This window comes from Parasteatoda tepidariorum, chromosome 2 (assembly GCF_043381705.1).
Source record: "Parasteatoda tepidariorum isolate YZ-2023 chromosome 2, CAS_Ptep_4.0, whole genome shotgun sequence".
Lineage (NCBI taxonomy): Eukaryota > Metazoa > Arthropoda > Arachnida > Araneae > Theridiidae > Parasteatoda > Parasteatoda tepidariorum.
Genome location: NC_092205.1, coordinates 7,018,165 through 7,037,407, shown reverse-complemented (window position 1 = coordinate 7,037,407; position 19,243 = coordinate 7,018,165). Strand labels below are relative to the sequence as shown.

Here is a 19,243-nt window from a genome sequence, read left to right as displayed (position 1 = left end):
GGTATTAGCGTTTTATATAATATAGATTATTTTTTTCCTTTCATTGAATCGTGTAAAGAATGATATAAAATGTCATAATTTAATGTACCTATTAGGTTTATTGTGTGTCAATTAATAAAACAGTGGAGAAAGTAAACAATGTGAGTAATTCTGAAAAAATTTTGGTTAATGGTTTATGAGTCAGAATTTTCTTTACAAGCTCTTTGTTAGGATGAGTATCTTAAATTTTTTAGAGGCAGTGCGGAAAAATTGTTGATTACTGTCATTAAAATGTATTTAAAAACATAACTGATGTCTTTTGCAAGCTCAATGAACTGTGAAAACTTAATTGAAAATGTCTATAGTTCAGTAATTATAGCAAAAAAGGGAGTTTCCTTAGAAAAATTAATACCAAGATTTTTTCATAGAAAGCTTTGTTATGTAATTATGGAAAAGTGGCAGAAAAATTCCTTAGTAAATTCTGTACACTTCAGCATTTTTAGAGGAGAGTTTTGGGGTGACATTCTCCTTCATGCATTTTTTACGCTAAATTGAATGAGGCCATTCACGAGATGATTGGACCAATAGTTTAGAAGTTATAAGGGTCTTATGTACAAAAAAGTACAATTTTGAATGTTCACGTACTTATGCATTTGATAATGCTGTCTTACAAGTGAGGCATTCCTTCCAGTGTATTTTTCACGTTGAGTCGAAGGTGACTTTACACAAGTCAATAAAATATTTGGTTTAGAAGTTTCAAGAGTTTTAACGTATAAAAAAAATACTTTTCTAACTTGAACTTATGTGCACTCTTTACATTATTTAGGTATCATCGAACATGTATGGTATTATTTCCGATGTAATTTTTCCCGATGAATTGAATAAATTTAATTTTTAAATGATCAGATTAATTGTTTAGAAGTTATAAGCCTTTTTTGCACACAAAGTGCAAATTTGTACTTGCACTCATTTACACATTTCATATTTGCATGCAGAATATCTGCATACTGTGATTCTATGTATTTTGTTTTATTTAATAGTATAAAATCAAGCATGAATCAAAAAGTTAATATTAAAAAAATTTGAAAATTTTTTTTTTAAATACACTACTTTTAATTGCACTTTTTATAAAAAAAAAACCGTTATAGCTTCAAAGATATTTGTCTTACCAACTCGAATTTTTCTTCATTCACTTTAGTATAAAAATTTTCCTCTGGAAAACGTGCCTCATATGTCCAGATAACCCCTTGATAGCAAAGTAAATGCGTACATAAGTCATGTCAAAATTAATAATTTTAATAGGAGCACGTTCATAAGTTTTTAACTATTCGTCCCATCGTCTCGTTTATAGTTTTATTCAATTCAGAATGAAAAGATACGTAGGAAACAATATCGTTATTTTTTAGACAGATATATAAGATAAGTAAATAGATACAAGTTCTAATTTGTACCCATTCTAATCTTAGAGTTACAGTAAATTTTCAGACTAATGTGGTTCGACGTTGAAAATGCTGATCACTTCTAACAAATTAATGATCATTTGCAATTTTTTATTCCACTAAAGTAATCATTTAAAACATGTTCGCCTATATTTCAGGGTCATGCTGCTCCTATTCTGTATGCAGCATGGGGTGAAGTAGGACTGTTTCCCATCGACGATCTGCTGAATCTAAGGAAGATAGACTCAGATTTGGAAGGCCATCCGACGCCAGTATGCTACTTTATGATTTTAAATTCAAGTAAAATTATTCTTAATCTTAAACTTTACACACGGTTCGATCGTAACTAATATACATGATCAGCCCAAATGATTTATAAACTGTTCATTTGCAAGCATTCGGCATACAAAGACGGGTGATACATTGAGATACATGTAATCATCCGATACCTGGTATGTACTTTAAACGTTTGTCCTTGGCCACCTGACATATCCTCTCAATAGTAATCCAGCTTCTGTAAAAATCACTCAATATTATGTTTCTATAGGATTATTAGGACAAAACTTCAAGGGAAAATAGGGGACTTCACAAGGATTTAGAATTGCACCGCAACCCGTGGTCAGAAACGTCACGGGAAAGTAGTACGACAGGTGCAAGAAAGATAGAGACGCAAGACTGAGATAATCTGAAATATTTATTGGTAAATATATTTTATGTGGTGCGGTAGATGATATGTGAAAATGCCACAAAATGTCGTTGCACCGTCGAGCCATAGATCGGCGAACTCCCTCAAATACAACTGGATTTTGTTGCATATCCTCAACATAGACAATTCTTGCAACTAGACCCATTTCAGAATCCACAATTGATAAGTGCACAGAGCTTTTTAGTGTCCCCCAAAGAAAGAAATCTGCGGTACTTAAATCAGGAAAGCGTGATGGCCAAGGAAGCGGCCCACCACTCCCAATCCATGTTGCGAACAACACCTAGGGGCGAACGACGATGTTTTCGATCATGGGCTGTTATGAAAATCTGAATCTTAGTGAACTTCTCCTTAAAGTTCGTCCTAATTAACTAACCGTTACAGCAGCTGAAATGAGTTTCCGCTATATTGATGGCATTGGGGGAGCATAAACATGTTAAGGGAAAAAGTTCATGTAACTTTAAAGTCAACTTGTTTAGAGCAAAGTTTATGTAAGCTTAATGCCAACTTGTGGAAAACAAAGTTTAAGTACGTTTAATGCCAACTTGTGGAGAGCAAAGCTTATGTACCATTAATGTGAACTGGTGGAAAGCAAAGTTTATGTACGCTTAATGTCAACTTGTGGAGAACTCAGTTTATGTACGCTAAATGTCATTTTGTGGACAGCAAAGTTTATATATGCTTAATGACAACTTCTGGAGAGCAAAGTTTAGGTACGCTTAATGCCAACAAGACTGAAGATACGTGTCCTATGACAGATATTTATAGAGAGATGCTATTGAACGAATGGGGGAAACTAAACTACCCTTGGGATGTGTGTCGAGTGATCAAGAGTACACACATTGAATAATTGCACATTGCACAAATTTAAAACAAAAACTATATGATTCTTAATAACTTTTGTTCTAATGATCGAAAATATTTGATCCAAGTGCAGATCATAATGGCTAATCGAGGCAACCTCAAATATTTTAATTAATTAGTGCCAATTATTGATTTATCTACTGAATCAAACACAAAAACATACTTTCTTTGAATGAACATAACTTTTTTTCAACGGGCTTGGATTTTTGACTATAAAAAGTAGCCGCTATCTGAAATTTATGGTACCGTGGATTTAGTCAAGAGTACAGTCGAACGTTTTAAGGATTTCGTTATATTTCGTGAATTTATTAAGCGTATCTTAAAATGTTTGCACTCAACTATAAATTTAGTTTATCTTAAGATAATTTCATGTAAAAAAAATTTTCAATATTTTTTTCATTATTTTTTATTAAATACTATAAAAAGTATTTTTTAATTTAAAAAAAGGCATATTTTTAAAATTTATTTAAGAATTAATTAACCAATTTTGTAAAACTTCTGAATTTTATCATTTAAAGTTCTGTAGTTTAAAATAACGTAAAAGTTTGCATACTTTATAACTCAAACTTTTTTCGACTCTTATTAAATAATAAAATAATATTAATAAAACTATTGATTTTTCTTACATGAAATTGTTTTTAGATAGGTTAAATTTAAGATTTTGTGTAGAAATTTTTCCATTCTCCTAAAAAATTCAGAAGCTTAGTGAAATACGAACAAAGTGAAATTAACATTAAGGGATACACAAACGTTCGACCACTCTCTTGATTGTATAGCCGGAACCATGGCGTACAACTACTTAAGTGCGTCATGGTAAAGAAAAAAAAAATGGCAAAAAATTTAATAGTTGTACGCCATGACCGGAACCATCTTTTCCAGTTGCGGCTTCCCACTCTATTTTTATATCAAAAAATCCAAGCTTGTCAAAAAAAAACGTATATTATTCAGAGAAAGTGCGCTTTTGCGGCTGTGTTTGTAGTTTAATTAATAGTTAGCACTGATTAATTAACATATTTAAGGTCGAACCTTTAAACATTATAATCAGCACTTAGTTCTGGAAATTTTGGTCATTAAAACAAAAGTTATTCAGGGTGATATCCATTTTATTTTGAGCACTTTTTGAGAAACTGGGTGAGTGCATGCATCATTGTATTTCTACATGTATCACAAGACGTGCGTCGTATACTTGAAAATAAGTAGCCCTTTGTATATATATATGTATACAGGGTGTCTCAGTTAAACGTTTCAGAACTCCTAAGAGGGGTAGGGTGCATCCTGACAACTCGAAATCATATAGCAATGTGGGGTCGGAAATGCTTTCCTGAAGCGGTGATGTACACAGAAGCACCACAAAGAAAGGAGACCGTAAGTGAAAAATCGTTTTAATAATACATTGAAAAAAGCATAAGGTACATGGGTCAAAGTAAGTGTTCGAAGTTTCTGCCACGGGCTACAATGCACAACCTCACATCTCCGGCGCATGGACATCCGAACATTCCGCAATACTCCAGGCATATCTCGAATTTCTCCGGCAACTAGTGCGATTCTTGCAACCAGCTCCTCAGCATTGTCAACGGTGATGTCATAAACCAGTGTTTCCATATGACCCCAGAAATAAAAATCAAGACAAGATAGGTCGGGTGACCGAGAAGGCCAACTCACTGGAAAGCTGGGAACTTTCGTACAACGCCATCTACCGCGTCTGGAAAGCTTTTCCGACCCCGCATTGCTATATGATTTCGAGTCGTTAGGATGCACTCTACCCCTCTTTGGAGTTCTGAAACGTTTAACTGAGGCACCCTGTATATATATATTATTTTATTCAGTAAGGAATGCAATTTTCTTACCTAATTTTGAAGAATGTAGCTTTAAACGGCAAATTACAAAGTTTGAACAAAATCAGTCGAATTGTTCCAGAGAAATTGAATTATTTAAAAAAAATCCTCTTCTATCAATCATAAGATCATAAGTTATGCAGGGTGGTCACCCCCTTTTTTCATGATCACTGTAAACATTAAAAATTTTAATTTATAAGCATAATTAATTGGGTAGATAACAGAACTCTTTAATGGATAATATTTTCTTTTTGAGGTTTATGTGCACAAAAAAGTCTTAAAAATACCCGACACACTTTCTACAGATTTTACAGCACATTTATGGATTTTCTACAGTTTAGATAACAAAGGCTCGGTTAAAAAACACACAGAAAGCTTATAGGTAATGCAATAAAATGTTGTTAATGCAATACTTAGGAAGTATTTGGTATTGAAAATTGGATACACTACATAATAAGTTGAAATATGCCTAACTATATCTATAAAATCAGAGGCTGTTTAAACATCAGACATTATTTTCTAAAAATTAGTTTAATTATTTCTAATAAAGCCATTATCTGACGATATGACGCGGTTTTTTTATAACTGTCGTTGAACAGCCGACCCAGCTTTCGGTTTACGATTTACAATGTTCAACTCGTAGCCTTGTAGTTTTGAACCCAATCCAGAAGACAAGGGAACTCCGGGATAAAGTATTGGGAAAATTTACCTTGGTGGAGGACTTAATGATGGAACTTACCCGCATTTACGCTACACGGGGAGGAAAACCATGAAAACCTTTCACGGTTAGCTTGACGGCAAGGGAACTCTAACCCATCCGTCAACCACTGAGGATATTTTATGTCAGCACTGTGGTCGGTGCGAGCTGGGTGCGGAATTCGTATCGGCCAACGTTCACTGGGATTCGAACGTGGTTCACCTAATTGGAAGGCGAATGTTCTATCCCCTAAGCCAAAACGGCTCTATATGACTGGTTTATTATAAGTATTTACTTCCTTGTTAGTAGTACAAAAAAGATCTTTTTTTTTTCATTTTTTGTTTGTAAATTGGTTCGTCGATTCGTTGGTCATCGTGTTAGCCAGCTCGAAAACATGTGGTTTCTGTTCTGGTTTTTTGCTTATAGTTTCAATAAGATTTATATTCATGAAATTGCTGGAGCGTTTGATGGTACTCAAGTATCTAAAAAACATAGATTCCTTTTTACATACTTACTTTTCTTGAAATAAGAAAAAATAAAATAAAGTTTCACCGCATTAATGTTCTTTAAACTATATTATTTTCAAATTAAGCACGTTGCTCAATTATTTTGTTCGAAATGTGTATAGATACGATACTGAAAGTGCGAAAACATCTTTTCTTTTTTACGTATGCATATTAAAAAGGGCAATGGACTAACCAATGTTATATTATTTTCTTTTATTTAGGTATTTCTTTTTGCAATATTAATCTTCCAATTATGTCATATTTATTTAAATTTTGGATGTTTTGTCTTGTTTAGCGCCTTTCTTTCGTTGATGTAGCAACAGGGTCATTAGGTCAAGGTTTAAGCTGCGCTGTAGGAATGGCATATGTTGGAAAATATATCGACAAAGGAAGGTTAGCAGCTTCAATTTCTTTTCTTCTCCGTCATTTAATTATCTGATACATGCGGAGTGTTTAGTTTCTTTTTTTGAAGGGAAAAAGATTCAAAATTTGATTTAAAAAAAAACAACATATTACTCCCCTTTTTTAATTAAATGATAACATAAAAGTAAAGAAAATATAAAATCGATGATAAGAATTGTCCAATAAACATAACCCATTGAAATATGCAAGAGGAAGAAACTAATTTTCAAAATCGATTCTGAAGCTTCTTAGAAAAAATAATCTTTATTTGAAAGTGAAATTCTGAGATCAGAATCACATTGTAAAATATAAACCATTTTAAACAATGTAAATTACTGAAGTATGTTTGGTTCAACAAAAAGAATTTTTTCAAACTATGTTATTCTAATATTATGGTTCAACTGTAATCAACTTCTGTTAATTTATTAAGCTAAGAAAATGCAGTGTTTCCTGAAGATCATCCTTAAAATGTATTTTTAGTATCGTTATCAAAAATTAAAACAAAAAAGTACATGCTTAGATTAGTAATCACATATCAATCTTTAAACGAAGAAAAAGCTAAAGCGCTCTCAAAAACTGACAGAACGCAGTACAAGAATATGGATGCGGTTACAGTTGTGGAAGCGGCTAACTGGAAGTTAGAACTTGAAGATGTTTCTAAAAATCGTCTTTTAATTCCTCTCTTTTTCCTCCCTATTTTCTCCCGCAATCAAACCTGTTTTGTCTTTTTATTACATCCACATTTTTCTACAGTGATTTGTTAAATTTCGATAGTATTTTTCTACTGTGATTTGTCAAATTTCGATAGTATTTTTGTTTTTTCCCCTATTAAAAATTAATTTGCGGCTCCAAATGGTGATTCCTTTTTATTTTTTATTTTTCATAAGAAATCAAAAATTTCACATTGAAGAATGGCTTTTATGGAACACTCTGTATGCACCCTTACAAAAACAAACAAGATGTTTTTGAGGTTGACAGATATAAAAAAACACACCTGAGATAAAAATTGACATTATGTCTTAAGCCAGAAATAACCTTATTAATAAACCTCAATTTCAACCTCATTTAGACCTCAAAAAACCAACCTCATATATAACTCACAAAAAATTATGTTTAAATAGGGTGAAATTATTCGCGCCTCAAAGATACGTATTTACATGAAGCGTAGAAAAAAAATCCGTACACCTCACAAACAACCCCCCTGCGCTGGTTTCTCTGAAGTAGATTTCCATCTACCTCAAAACAACTTTAAGCTTATACACCTTGGGAAGTTGGTCTTTTACGATTGTTTTTGAAATCAACTTTAAATAAATGTCAAATCCACCTTGACACCGCAAAACAACCTCATATAAACCTCAAAAGTGCCTTAAATATTTGAAAGGGAATCTTACAGGGGAAATATTCATAAATCAGCAAAATTCTTATCAAAACCAAACCTAGTTTAAGTAAGGAAGGATGATCGGATAAGGTAAACAATAGGATGAGGCAAACAATTTGAGCAACAGCAGCCTCCACTGTAAGGTGTGATCAAAGTCTTAGTTCATTTAATATAAAAATAAAATATGTTTATTGAATGAGAATGCATAGCCAAGTGGTTAAGATATCCGCTTTCCATATGATAGGTCTCAGGTTCGATCTTAGCTTGAAACTCCTTCAACTTACATTCCCAAGTCACAATGCTTAAGGGTCCCATCTAGTCATTTTGATGGTTTATGTAGATTTCAGTGCGATTCATGATGGTCCAACATCATTTGATGGTCACCATCATCCAACATTTTCCATTATGCGTTCATGTTTTCCATCATTCGATGATGGAAAATGCCACTTTAATACTGTGATGGTTAACCAACAAGAGAAGTTTGATTCTTATGGACTAACAATCCCTGATGATCCGTGATGGTTCTAACTATACATTTCCATAATGGTTTAAATGGGAAGTTTTGTTGTTTCTCAGGAATATACCATCAAATCAAGTTGCTATTCTTATGTTGGATCATCATAAATCGGTCCTATTGGGGTGATAGTTACTTATGTTGGTTACCATCAAAAATATAAAGGTTCATGATGGAATTATTGATGGTTTCCATCAAGATTATGTTGGTTCATCAATGAAAAACCATCAAAAAAATTTGATTTGGGTTATAGCGTTAATTTATTTTCTTTTTTTCCTGACAGTTACCGTGTCTATTGTGTTCTGGGCGATGGTGAATTAGCAGAGGGCTCTGTCTGGGAAGCATTGTCATTTGCCTCTCACTACAAGCTTGACAACCTTGTTGTAATCTTAGATGTCAATAGATTAGGACAGAGTGAGCCAACACCCTATCAACACAATGTCGATATCTACAAGGCAAGGATGGAAGCTTTTGGGTAATCTTTAAAAATTAATTATCGTCCATAATTTTTATACATTACTTTTGAGAAAATTGAAATTATGTTTATCCATAAGGAGAAATTACACTGGAGAATAAATTTTTACTGTATTTATAAGATCAAGTATCAAGTATTTATACAAATACTAATGATCAAGTAAGCAAGATCAAGTATTATACAAATACTTGATCTTGCCTAGTTCGGGTGTGGGGATTTCAAGTTTTGCTCTTAAAGTAACAGATTTTTTATAAAAATATTTAGTCGATTATTTGCCGAAATGTGCACGCTTAAAACGTTATACATAATAGGGCGTCGCGTAAACCCTGTGACAAAGTTCAAGGGGAGTTTGGGGAATATCCTCAGGATTAAAATTGAATACGAACCCATGCCCGGATATATCATCGTACGCAGCAAGCGACGGGTTCCCATTTTAATCTGTTCATAAGCGCATGAACAAAGAGTTATCGGCACCCTTATCGGAGGCATTTCGGGGCATGGATTTATATACAATTTTAATCCAGATGACTTTCCCTAATTTCCATAGAAGTTTGTCGTCGCACTTATGGGAGCCCATATTCTGTATAAAATATTTTAACTTTCGAAACTTTCGAAAAGTTAAAATATTTTGACTTTTCGAAAAAAATACACTAAAAATGTTCGTATAAAAATAATTTAGTTTAGAAAATACCTAAGATCCGTTTTAAAAACAATCGCATGCAACAGAAAACAAGAAAGAAATGTTCCCCAGTGTTATCTAGTTAAATAGCTAAAAATAATTGCAAATAGAATAATTTTTTTTAATATCCTTTTAAAGTTGAGTAGAATTAGTAATAACATAGGTTACGTTTAATGTTTGTCACGAATGCTTTTTTAAAGACAAAAGTATATAATTAAATTAATTCCAAGAAGCTGAAGCGGAAAGATATTATTGATCAGAAACTTCATTCGCTTCACTTACTTACAAATCGGAAATATCAGTCCATAATGTTCCATAACTTCTAGCGCTCAAAACTTTTCGTGCTTACTGTGTTTTTTCTAGACCTGTTTTTAATCTTTTTTCTCTCTCGGCTACTGTAGTTTTTCTAATTTTGTTTCTCATTTTTATTTTTCCATTCTTCGTAGGCAAAATTTGCATTTAATATTTTGAAATCACTTTTGTTTTTCTTCTCATTCACGTCTCACAAGTCTTGAAAATGAGAGTCTGTTTTTGAGCGTTGCAATTCTTATTTCCAAATCGTGCTTTTTTTTTAATTTTTTTTATTTTTTATTTATTTTTTTAAAAACAAATATGAAATTTTTAATCAAATTAGAACAAAAAACGTTATTCACACAAAAATTGTAGGCACGTAGCACATTATTGCTTAAAATACAAATTGGAAAGAGAAACTTTGTGATGAATATCGAAAACAGCATACGATATTGTTCTTAGAGGACGTCAAGTCCAAGAGAGAGTAGTTCGAAAGCTCAAAACAATGTGTGGAATTTGTGTAATCACTATTTAACTGTGGTAATTCGAGCAAGGCTGTTTAGCTTTTTCTATCTATTATTTTAATCTCCAAAAATGGATGGCAGCACAATAGTTTAAATTCATAACAGTTGAAACCTTCTTGCAATGTTTATGAAACTGCTGAGAAACGAAAATAAAATACTTTAATGCTTTTATAAAGTTTGCAGAAAAGCGATCACAAAATATTGTTTGTGTTTGCTTTATTACTTATGCACCGGCTCAATACAAATTTTAAAAAAGTTTAAAAACATTTTATTGTCTGAAACGTATTTATAATAAAATTATGAACTGTGTTTTTGCATTCTTTCAGTCTAAATACTTACGTTGTGGATGGGCATAATGTAAATGAACTTTGCAAATATCTAGAAGGTGCAAAGAGCGTAAAAGAAATTCCTACCGCGATTGTCGCCAAAACATTCAAGGGCAAAAAATTTCCAGGTAAGAATCAATTTTTCTCTCTTAGTTTAAATATTTATTATCTTGACACATTTTAATGTTGCGATGGAATTTAACTTTTATGATATACATTTAAATAAAGACTACGCTTGATGCATTGGAAAGAACAAGCACGACAGAAATTATACACAATCATTAATAAGTCTTCCTATGATATTCTTTCCTTTAAATTATTTTTTGATATATCAGAATAACCGTATTACCGTTAAATTTCTAAATAATTTTTATTAGTTAATAACTAGCTGAATACCCATTCTTCGTATGGGGTAGAAAATCGTCAATCATTATTGATTCGCGGATAATTAACTCTAAGCAGTCTTGCACATAATTGAAAGGCACATCAACATAACTGAAAAGTATTTCTTTTTTCATGTTTCTTTTTTCATTTTTTCTTTACATTATTAGATTAAGCAAAACCTTTTTTTTAGAAGCTCAACTCATCAAAATAAAGATTAAGTATGAAAAAAAGTAAACATAAATAAATATTTTCTGAATTATGCGGTACCAAAAAAATGCTATTAATCCCCGCCAAATATTAATAGTCTGTATTTACCACAATCACGAAATAAGAACCACATTCCAAAATTCACGCTGTAATATATATTCAATTTTTATTGAATGTACGTAATTTAATTTTATAGAAACATTTTAAAAATCACGAAATAAATATATAGTTTCAGATAGCATTCAAAATATTGTTCAAAATATTGTTTTACTGAAATTGCCGCCTCCCTATCCCTTCATATTGATCCTTGTTGGTTACGTTATCAAAGATAAATTATAAATGTGCAAATGTCCCGCAGTAGACTGATCGCCAAGACACGGTTCCAAACAGATCACCGAAGTCAAGCATCACTGGTTGCGGTCAGTGTGCGGGTGGGTGACTACTTGGATCAGTCTGTGTAGTGACTGAGGGTATACGGTATGGGTCCTCGTTAAACTGTTCTACCGTAAAGTGCTCAAATTCGTGTGCAATTTCTCGGGCTACGGAAGCGGAGGTGGCATCCCCTATGCATAGGATCGAAATTGTGATGGCATATCTTCGGATCATTCTCAGGGATGTTCCTCAGACAGTCACAAATAGCCCAATGTGCAGCTCTAGTGCGACGTAAATGAACTACAACATTTACAACTACAACAGTGTAAAAGTGAAATAAACTCCAATTGAATTTCGATCTTAATTAAATAGACCTCTAATCTAGCAAACAACACTGGTATTACCTAAACAATCGGTAAAGAAATAGAATCATCTGCAGTTTAGAGTGCAATGATGCGTAATCCTAAACCTATGAGAAAAAGTCGTTTTCGTCACATTTCTCCTGAACGCAGTCACCATAATTTTTAACGAGTTTTTGGACTTAGGACTGACATCCCTCCTCGCTTCCCCTGTTCAAGTTTCAGAACCCTAGAATAAACTGTTCTTGAGTTGTAAGATTGAGAAACACGCGCAGACAGACAGAACACAACTTTTTATTTCATTTATTACAGATTTAATTGAATGATTTAAATTTTTCAAAATAGTTTTTTGCAATTTAAAAGTTACAGATACTTTGTCTTTAAAGTTGTCTTTGTCTTTAATACTTTTTTTTCCATTTCAGTTTAAGTTATCGACTAAAAGTTAAATTCGAGCAATTTTGACTAAGTGCTAATGCAAAGTAGAATGGGCAATTGAGGGAAGAAACTTCGCGTAATTAATTTGTTTGTTACCATATTTGGAAAGTTAAGTTTTGCACTGTTATAAACTTTGCAACGTGTTAAATCATATTAATCGTTCAAGTTTACGGTAATCTTAATATGGTGCTTATTTTATTGCATTTCTTAAACCTAATTTCACGATCAAAAGGTTAAACTTGAACGAAAATATGGACCAATTTATTTATTAAGTTAGCACCAAATCTGAAGCGTATTGTGGTTCAAGGTACAAGCATTATGGTTCAACTTTGATTTGATTTTTCTGAGGGTACATTTTTTACAAAAACGATACCTTAAAACTTAATTGCATACCTAATAGCTGAGAAAATACAAATTTATAATTTATTGCGTACTTTCTACAATTTGCCCATTTAGATATCGAAGACAGTGAAAACTGGCATGGAAAAATTCTCTCCATGAAGGGAATTGCAATTATTAAAACAATCCAAGAAGAACTAACTCGTAAGGGTTCATTTGAGAAACTCAAACCTCTTCACCCAACAGATTCCGTGCCAGATGCCAATTTAGAAGAAATCAAACTGAAAGAAGATCCTAACTATCTTTTAGGAGAAAAAGTAAGCACGCATATAAACTTTCATTTTTTTTTAATTATCTTTCTGCAAAAATCCTTCTTAAACAATTTCTTCACGAACTTTTTACAGTAATTTTTTTTTTAATTGAATCTACGCAAAGTTTTTCCTTGTCCTTTTAGGAGAAAAATCCATATATTAGAAAAGTACACACAAGCACAAGTTCCCTTTTTTTAACATATTTATCTCTCTGCAAAAATCCTTCTTAAACTTTATCTTCTCTAACTGTTTACACTTATTTTTTTGAATTGAATGTACGCAAAGTTTTTCCTCGTCCTTTTAGGAGAAAAATCCATATATTAGAAAAGTAAACACAAGCTCAAGTTCCCTTTTTTTTTAAATATTTTTATCTCTCTGCAAAAATCCTTCTTAAACTTTATCTTCTCTAACTGTTTACACTTATTTTTCTGAATTGAATGTACGCAAAGTTTTTCTTCGTCCTTTTAGGAGAAAAGTTTTTTCATTAGATAAGTAAAACACGCACAAGTACCCTTTTTTGTAATTATCTCTCTGCAAGAATCCTTCTTAAGCGTTTTCTTCTCGAACTTTTTACACTTATTTTTTTTAATAGAATCTACGCTGTTTTTCCTCGTTCTTTTAGGAGAAGGTTTTGGTACGAGAAAAAGTAAGAACAAGTATAAGTTCCTTTTTTTTTTAATTATCTCTCTGCAAAAAACCTTTTTAAATCTTTTCTTCTTAAACTTTTTACACTTTTTTTTAAAAATTGAATGTACGCTAAGCGTTCTTAGGAGAATAAGTAAGCACACGTAAAAGTTCCTTTTTTTTCTAATTATTTCTGCAAGAAGGCCTTCTTAAACTTTTTCTTCTTGAACTTTTTACACTTTTTTTTTAAATATAATCTACGCAAAGATTTTCCTCGTTCCTTTGAAAAAAAAGTCCTTTTAGGAAAGAAGTTCTTTCAGTAGAAAAATTAAACACACGTATAAGTTCCTCTTTGTTTCTTTTTTTCTAATTATCTCTTTGAAAAAAGCCTTCTTAAACTTTTTCTTCTCGAATTTTTTTACGACTCTATTAAATTACGTTAGTAAAATGTAACATAAATTTCAATTTTGAAAAATATTTTTCAAATATTTTCGTCAGTATACTGTATATACCTAACTATTATTTCAGAAATATCTCTATACTTATTAATTATCTTTGAAAATTTACACAATTCAATATAATTTAACTTTTTTAAGGTGGCTACTCGACTATCTTATGGCGCAGCATTGGCGAAACTGGGACAAAGTAGCGACCGTATTGTCGCCTTGGATGCAGATACAAAGAATTCCACTTTCTCCGTCAAGTTTCGAGACGCATTCCCCGATCGCTTCATCGAATGTTTTATTGCCGAGCAGAACATGATTGGTGTGGCAATTGGGGCATCTTGCAGGAACAGAATCATTCCTTTTGTGAGTACCTTTGCAGCTTTCTTCACCAGATCAATGGATCAACTCAGGATGGCTGCCATTTCTCAAGCTAATATCAAATGCTGTGGATCTCACTCTGGTGTTTCTATTGGTGTGTATAAATCAATGCTATTTAACGTACGATCTAAATTAGAACAGTTATTTGTCAGTAATTGCTATTAAAATGACTCGTAACTTGCAAAAATGCCTGTCAATTGGGAATCGATTGATAAAATGGTTGTTAGTGGCAACTGAAGGAAAAAGGAAAACGAAATAATGACATCAAAAACCGAAAGATGCAAGCAGCTGATTGACTGCTGGTGAGATTAACTGATCTAGTTTATCCGCATTTGTTCTATTTTGAGTAATTTGATTGGAAGACTTATGAACGTTGGTAACCGTAAACTCAAAATTGGGCTGGCTGCTAAATGGGGTGATGTTAACTCAGAGCCACGGTGGCTCAGAAGTTAGAGCATTCACTTTCATACGAAGAGATCCAGGTTCAAATCCAAGTGGAGGTTGCTTCATACAAATTCTGCTTCCAGCTCGTACCAATCAGACTGCGGGTCAGGAGCTGTAGATGGATCATGGATTTGAATCTACTTTCCGCCCTTTTTCGTTTTCGTGGTTTTCCTCTCTGTGTAACGCAAATGCTGGTTAGTTCATCAAAAAAACCTTCACGAATACTATCTTGCACCAATGCTAGATCCAGAAATTCCCTTGTCTTCTGGTTTGCGTTCAAAAATACATTGCTGCTGATAGTTTCAAACATTGACAGGTTCAAACTCAGACAGTTCAAACTCGGCTGTTAAACACCGGTTGTAAAATAAAATAAAATGTTAGCACAATAACATTGTTTAAAGGCGCAACTGAATACTAAATGGTAAATTATGTGTGTTGGAATTGTATATCATGAAGACGAAGAAATATAGATTAGAAAGTCGGATTTCAGACATGGCGGTATTTCTCACATTAGAATTCCTACAGAGATCCATACTACGAGGCTGAACTGAAACAGTTGATTGCATATTCTGATTTCTAATGACGACATATCATTTTTCTTTTAGTATTGCAATATCTCACAGAAAAGCTTCTCGTTGCTTTTTGGAACCAATTGATGCAGAAATAAAGGTAAAGTTGCTTCGATGGTTGCAGGTCCGATATTTTTACTCAAATTCAACTAGGTAAACAGTGTAATCTAACTTATAGATAATTGTTACAGACATATAAAACCATGATCCTATAAAGCGCTAGTTTGGGTAATAACTTATCAAATATTACATCAAGTAATATTCGCTTCACAATTGATTATGTACATATTTATTATTGATATATTTCTATATTACAAATTTATTTTGTTAAAATTTTAATTAATGTACTTTTTTTTGGTTTTGAATATACTATTTAATCTTTGATTTTAGGAGAAGATGGACCTTCACAAATGGGACTTGAAGATCTCGCTCTCTTCAGGTCTATTTATGGCAGCACAGTGTTCTACCCGAGCGACGCAGTGTCGACAGAAAGAGCTTGTGAATTAGCCGCGAACACGAACGGTATCTGTTACATTAGAACTTCGAGGCCGGAGACTCCTGTCATTTATGGAAACCATGATAATTTCGAAGTTGGAAAAGCTAAGGTAACAATCGCAGACTAAGAGAATAGGGTAGACAGAACGCTTGCTAGGCAGAGCTAAATCCGCTATCTCTATCATCCGGTTCTTTTGCAGTTTCTTTTCTTTCTTTTTTTTGCTGTTTTGGGAAAAGATTTGTCCAACAATGAACATTTAATGTCACGCAAAGTGGACGGAGAGCTGACGCCAAAAAAATACTTTTTTGTTAGCTCAGCGTGAGCAGTCGGTCCAACGCAGACATTATCTCTCATTGCGCATGCGTTAATAACGTAAACAAATATTTATTTTGAATTTGTTATTGTCAACCAATGTTTTAGAGAACAAATAATGACTTTGTCCAAGAAAAAACACATTATAGCTGAGCTAAATGAAGAGTACTGTGTTTAATGAAGAAGATATGTTTAACGTCAAAATCAAAATATGGGCAGATTTCAATGTGCTGTTGGATGTTGTACGCCATTGCTTCTGTGGTTAACGTCACGTTGTAATCCAACTGTAGTTGAGTTGGACGGCAATTGTAGTTCAAGATGAGCGTTCGATGACGTATACTATCAAAGTCACAAATGGACCAATCAGAGGTTAGCGCTGATTTCCAGCTGACTGCGTCCTGTCCAAAGAAACCAGGCCTTAAGCTAACGATCGCAGACTAAGAGAATAGGGTAGACAGAACGCTTGCTAGACAGAGCTAAGTCCGCTATCTCTATCATCCGGTTCTTTTGCAGTTTCTTTTCTTTCTTTTTTTTTTGCTGTTTTGGGAAAAGATTTGTCCAACAATGAACATTTAATGTCACGCAATGCACGTAATATTACGTAATGAAGTTGGAGAAGCTTGCTAAGCTAACGATCGCAGATTAAGAGAATAGGGTAGACAGAACGCTTGCTAGACAGAGCTAATTCAATTATCTCTATCATCTGGTTCTTTTACAGTTTTTTTTGTTGCTATTTTGAGAAAATATTTATCCAACAATGATCATTTGATGTCACGTAATGCACTTAAAATTAGTATCAATCTTAATTTGAAACACGGATATATATTTCCATAACGATATCCAATCTACCAATGATTGGATTTTCCAAAAAAGCTTTACACATTTTCCGATAATAAAAGCCTCACCGGATGGCGATATTAGACGCAATTACAGGAAAGTTCCCTTTCACTGAGATATGTTGTTTGTAAAATTTAAATACTATCTTTTAAAAATATATTATATTCATCTGATCTCGAGCAGTGGTGGCTAAAGAGATAGAGTGCTTGCCTCCCAATGAGGTGACCCATGGTACGAATCCCACCAATAACCGGTTGACACGAATTCCGCACACGGTTATTTACAGCGCATAAGTTGCAAGTACGTAGAACTCATAAAATAAGTTAAAAATATAGGAAAAGCATGGAAAATAATAAAGATTAATGAAAAGAAAAGAAGAAAAAATTTTAAAGTGCAATATTTTTTGAAAATTGAAAAAAAAACATAAAAAAATAATCTATAAATCTATATTAAAAGGTTGGAAAACAAAATAGTGAAAAGATATTATCTCTTCATCAGCCCATACGATTATATCCGCAAAAAGGAGTGCTTTCTAATATTGTATCAATGTAGGCCGATTTCAAAATATCAATACAATAGTGTAAGGAGCACTCAAAAAAACTAGTACATAAATAGAACACATTAAGTAAAAATATATATCAAAAAAGAGAATATAAAATGTAAATAAAATACAGAACAAAACGAAATCTATAAGGCAAGTAGCGAATTCAAATGAACTTACACAAACCGGAATCTTTCAAGAATGATTTAAAATATTTTCGTTATAAGATTACAAAATAGGAAAACAGAAGCGGAAATGGAGTTGGCAGCGTAAATAGATGGATTTTTTACTTTAGTTGGACATCCATTGTCTTATAAGGAGTTTTAAAAGAGTTTGTCTATTTGTTTTTGGATAAGTAAACATTACTATATATTCTTTTAATTTTATTCATTCGATTAAAAATGGCATTTAAATAGATGTTATTAGAAACATTAGAATTCCAAGCAACTAGTTTATTTATATTCAAATTACAATAATTTCTTTTATAGCATAAATCAACAAAGTAGATATTTTCTTCATTTTTAATACCCAAATTCAAAAAATCAAAATCAATATTGTCATCATGATTAGGAAGCAAGTTCCTCGGGGGTAATTTTTATTTGACAAAATTGCTTAAGGTTTTAAAATTAAAGATAATTAAAACATCAATAAATCTAAAAACAAATTTAATATTGAGTATATTTTTTTAATAAAAGTGTCAAAATAAGTTCGTTAAGAGAGATGAAAAATTAGCTCCTTGTGGTATTTAATCAATTGGAATAAAAATACATTTTCCATTTTAAAGATAATTATTAAAAAGATTAAAAAAAATAATTAGAATTTCCTAATAATCAAAATCGCAATTAAGAATATTTTTAAAATTATAGTAATAACTCAAAACAACATCTTATTAAAGATTAGTATAGAAAGGGGAATGCTGTTGAAAAGGTCCTAAAAATCAAAAGTCGCAATGAAATTAATTTTATTTTGTTTAATAAATTCTAAAAATGCTTGATTATTAGTGATAATCCAAGAAAAACCTTCTCTAATAATGATCTTAATAATTTTATTTATTTAATTTTATTAATTTTATTTATTTAATATTTTATCTTATTTATTTTATTTTATATACGTAGGTGAGAATCGGGTAGCCCCGCCCACTGTCAATTTCATATGTATAGAATATTTTTTCAAGTCAATGGGCCATCGGACATTAATTTCTATATTAAAAAAATATTATTTTCAAAGTTTAAAGTATTTATGAAGCTGTTAACATGGTAAACAATAGTTTTGAAAATATGTTGAATTCAGTAGTCATGAAATCAAGAAAAATTGGTTGAATGTTTCGATTAAACTTCATTTTAATACTAAAAAAATAGTTTTTTCTATAGATGCAGCATTAAAGTATGTAGTCTTAGGTTTACTTTGCACAAAGAAAGAAGTTTATATGTAAAAATTTTTTTGATTAATTACAAATTTACAAAAAAATTGGATTTCGGGTAGCCCCGCTCACATGAATCTCGGGTATCACCGCCCAATTTTATTTCGTCGATAAATGTACGGTTGCAAAGATTATTATTTTATTGCTTAATAATTCT

The 19,243-nt window shown here is 32.1% G+C and overlaps 1 protein-coding gene across 2 annotated transcripts in view; it reads left to right on the top strand.

Annotated features, from left to right (window-relative positions):
* The window catches only part of LOC107453333 (transketolase), a 52,428-nt gene that overhangs the window by 26,101 nt on the left and 7,084 nt on the right, over positions 1–19,243 (top strand). For both annotated transcript variants that reach the window (XM_071177103.1, XM_071177104.1), the window contains exons 3-9: positions 1,577–1,690; positions 6,319–6,416; positions 8,601–8,792; positions 10,613–10,740; positions 12,826–13,025; positions 14,240–14,561; positions 15,871–16,085. In XM_071177103.1, coding sequence (XP_071033204.1) covers positions 1,577–1,690; positions 6,319–6,416; positions 8,601–8,792; positions 10,613–10,740; positions 12,826–13,025; positions 14,240–14,561; positions 15,871–16,085 — 1,269 coding nt within the window. The remainder of the gene's footprint in view (positions 1–1,576; positions 1,691–6,318; positions 6,417–8,600; positions 8,793–10,612; positions 10,741–12,825; positions 13,026–14,239; positions 14,562–15,870; positions 16,086–19,243) is intronic.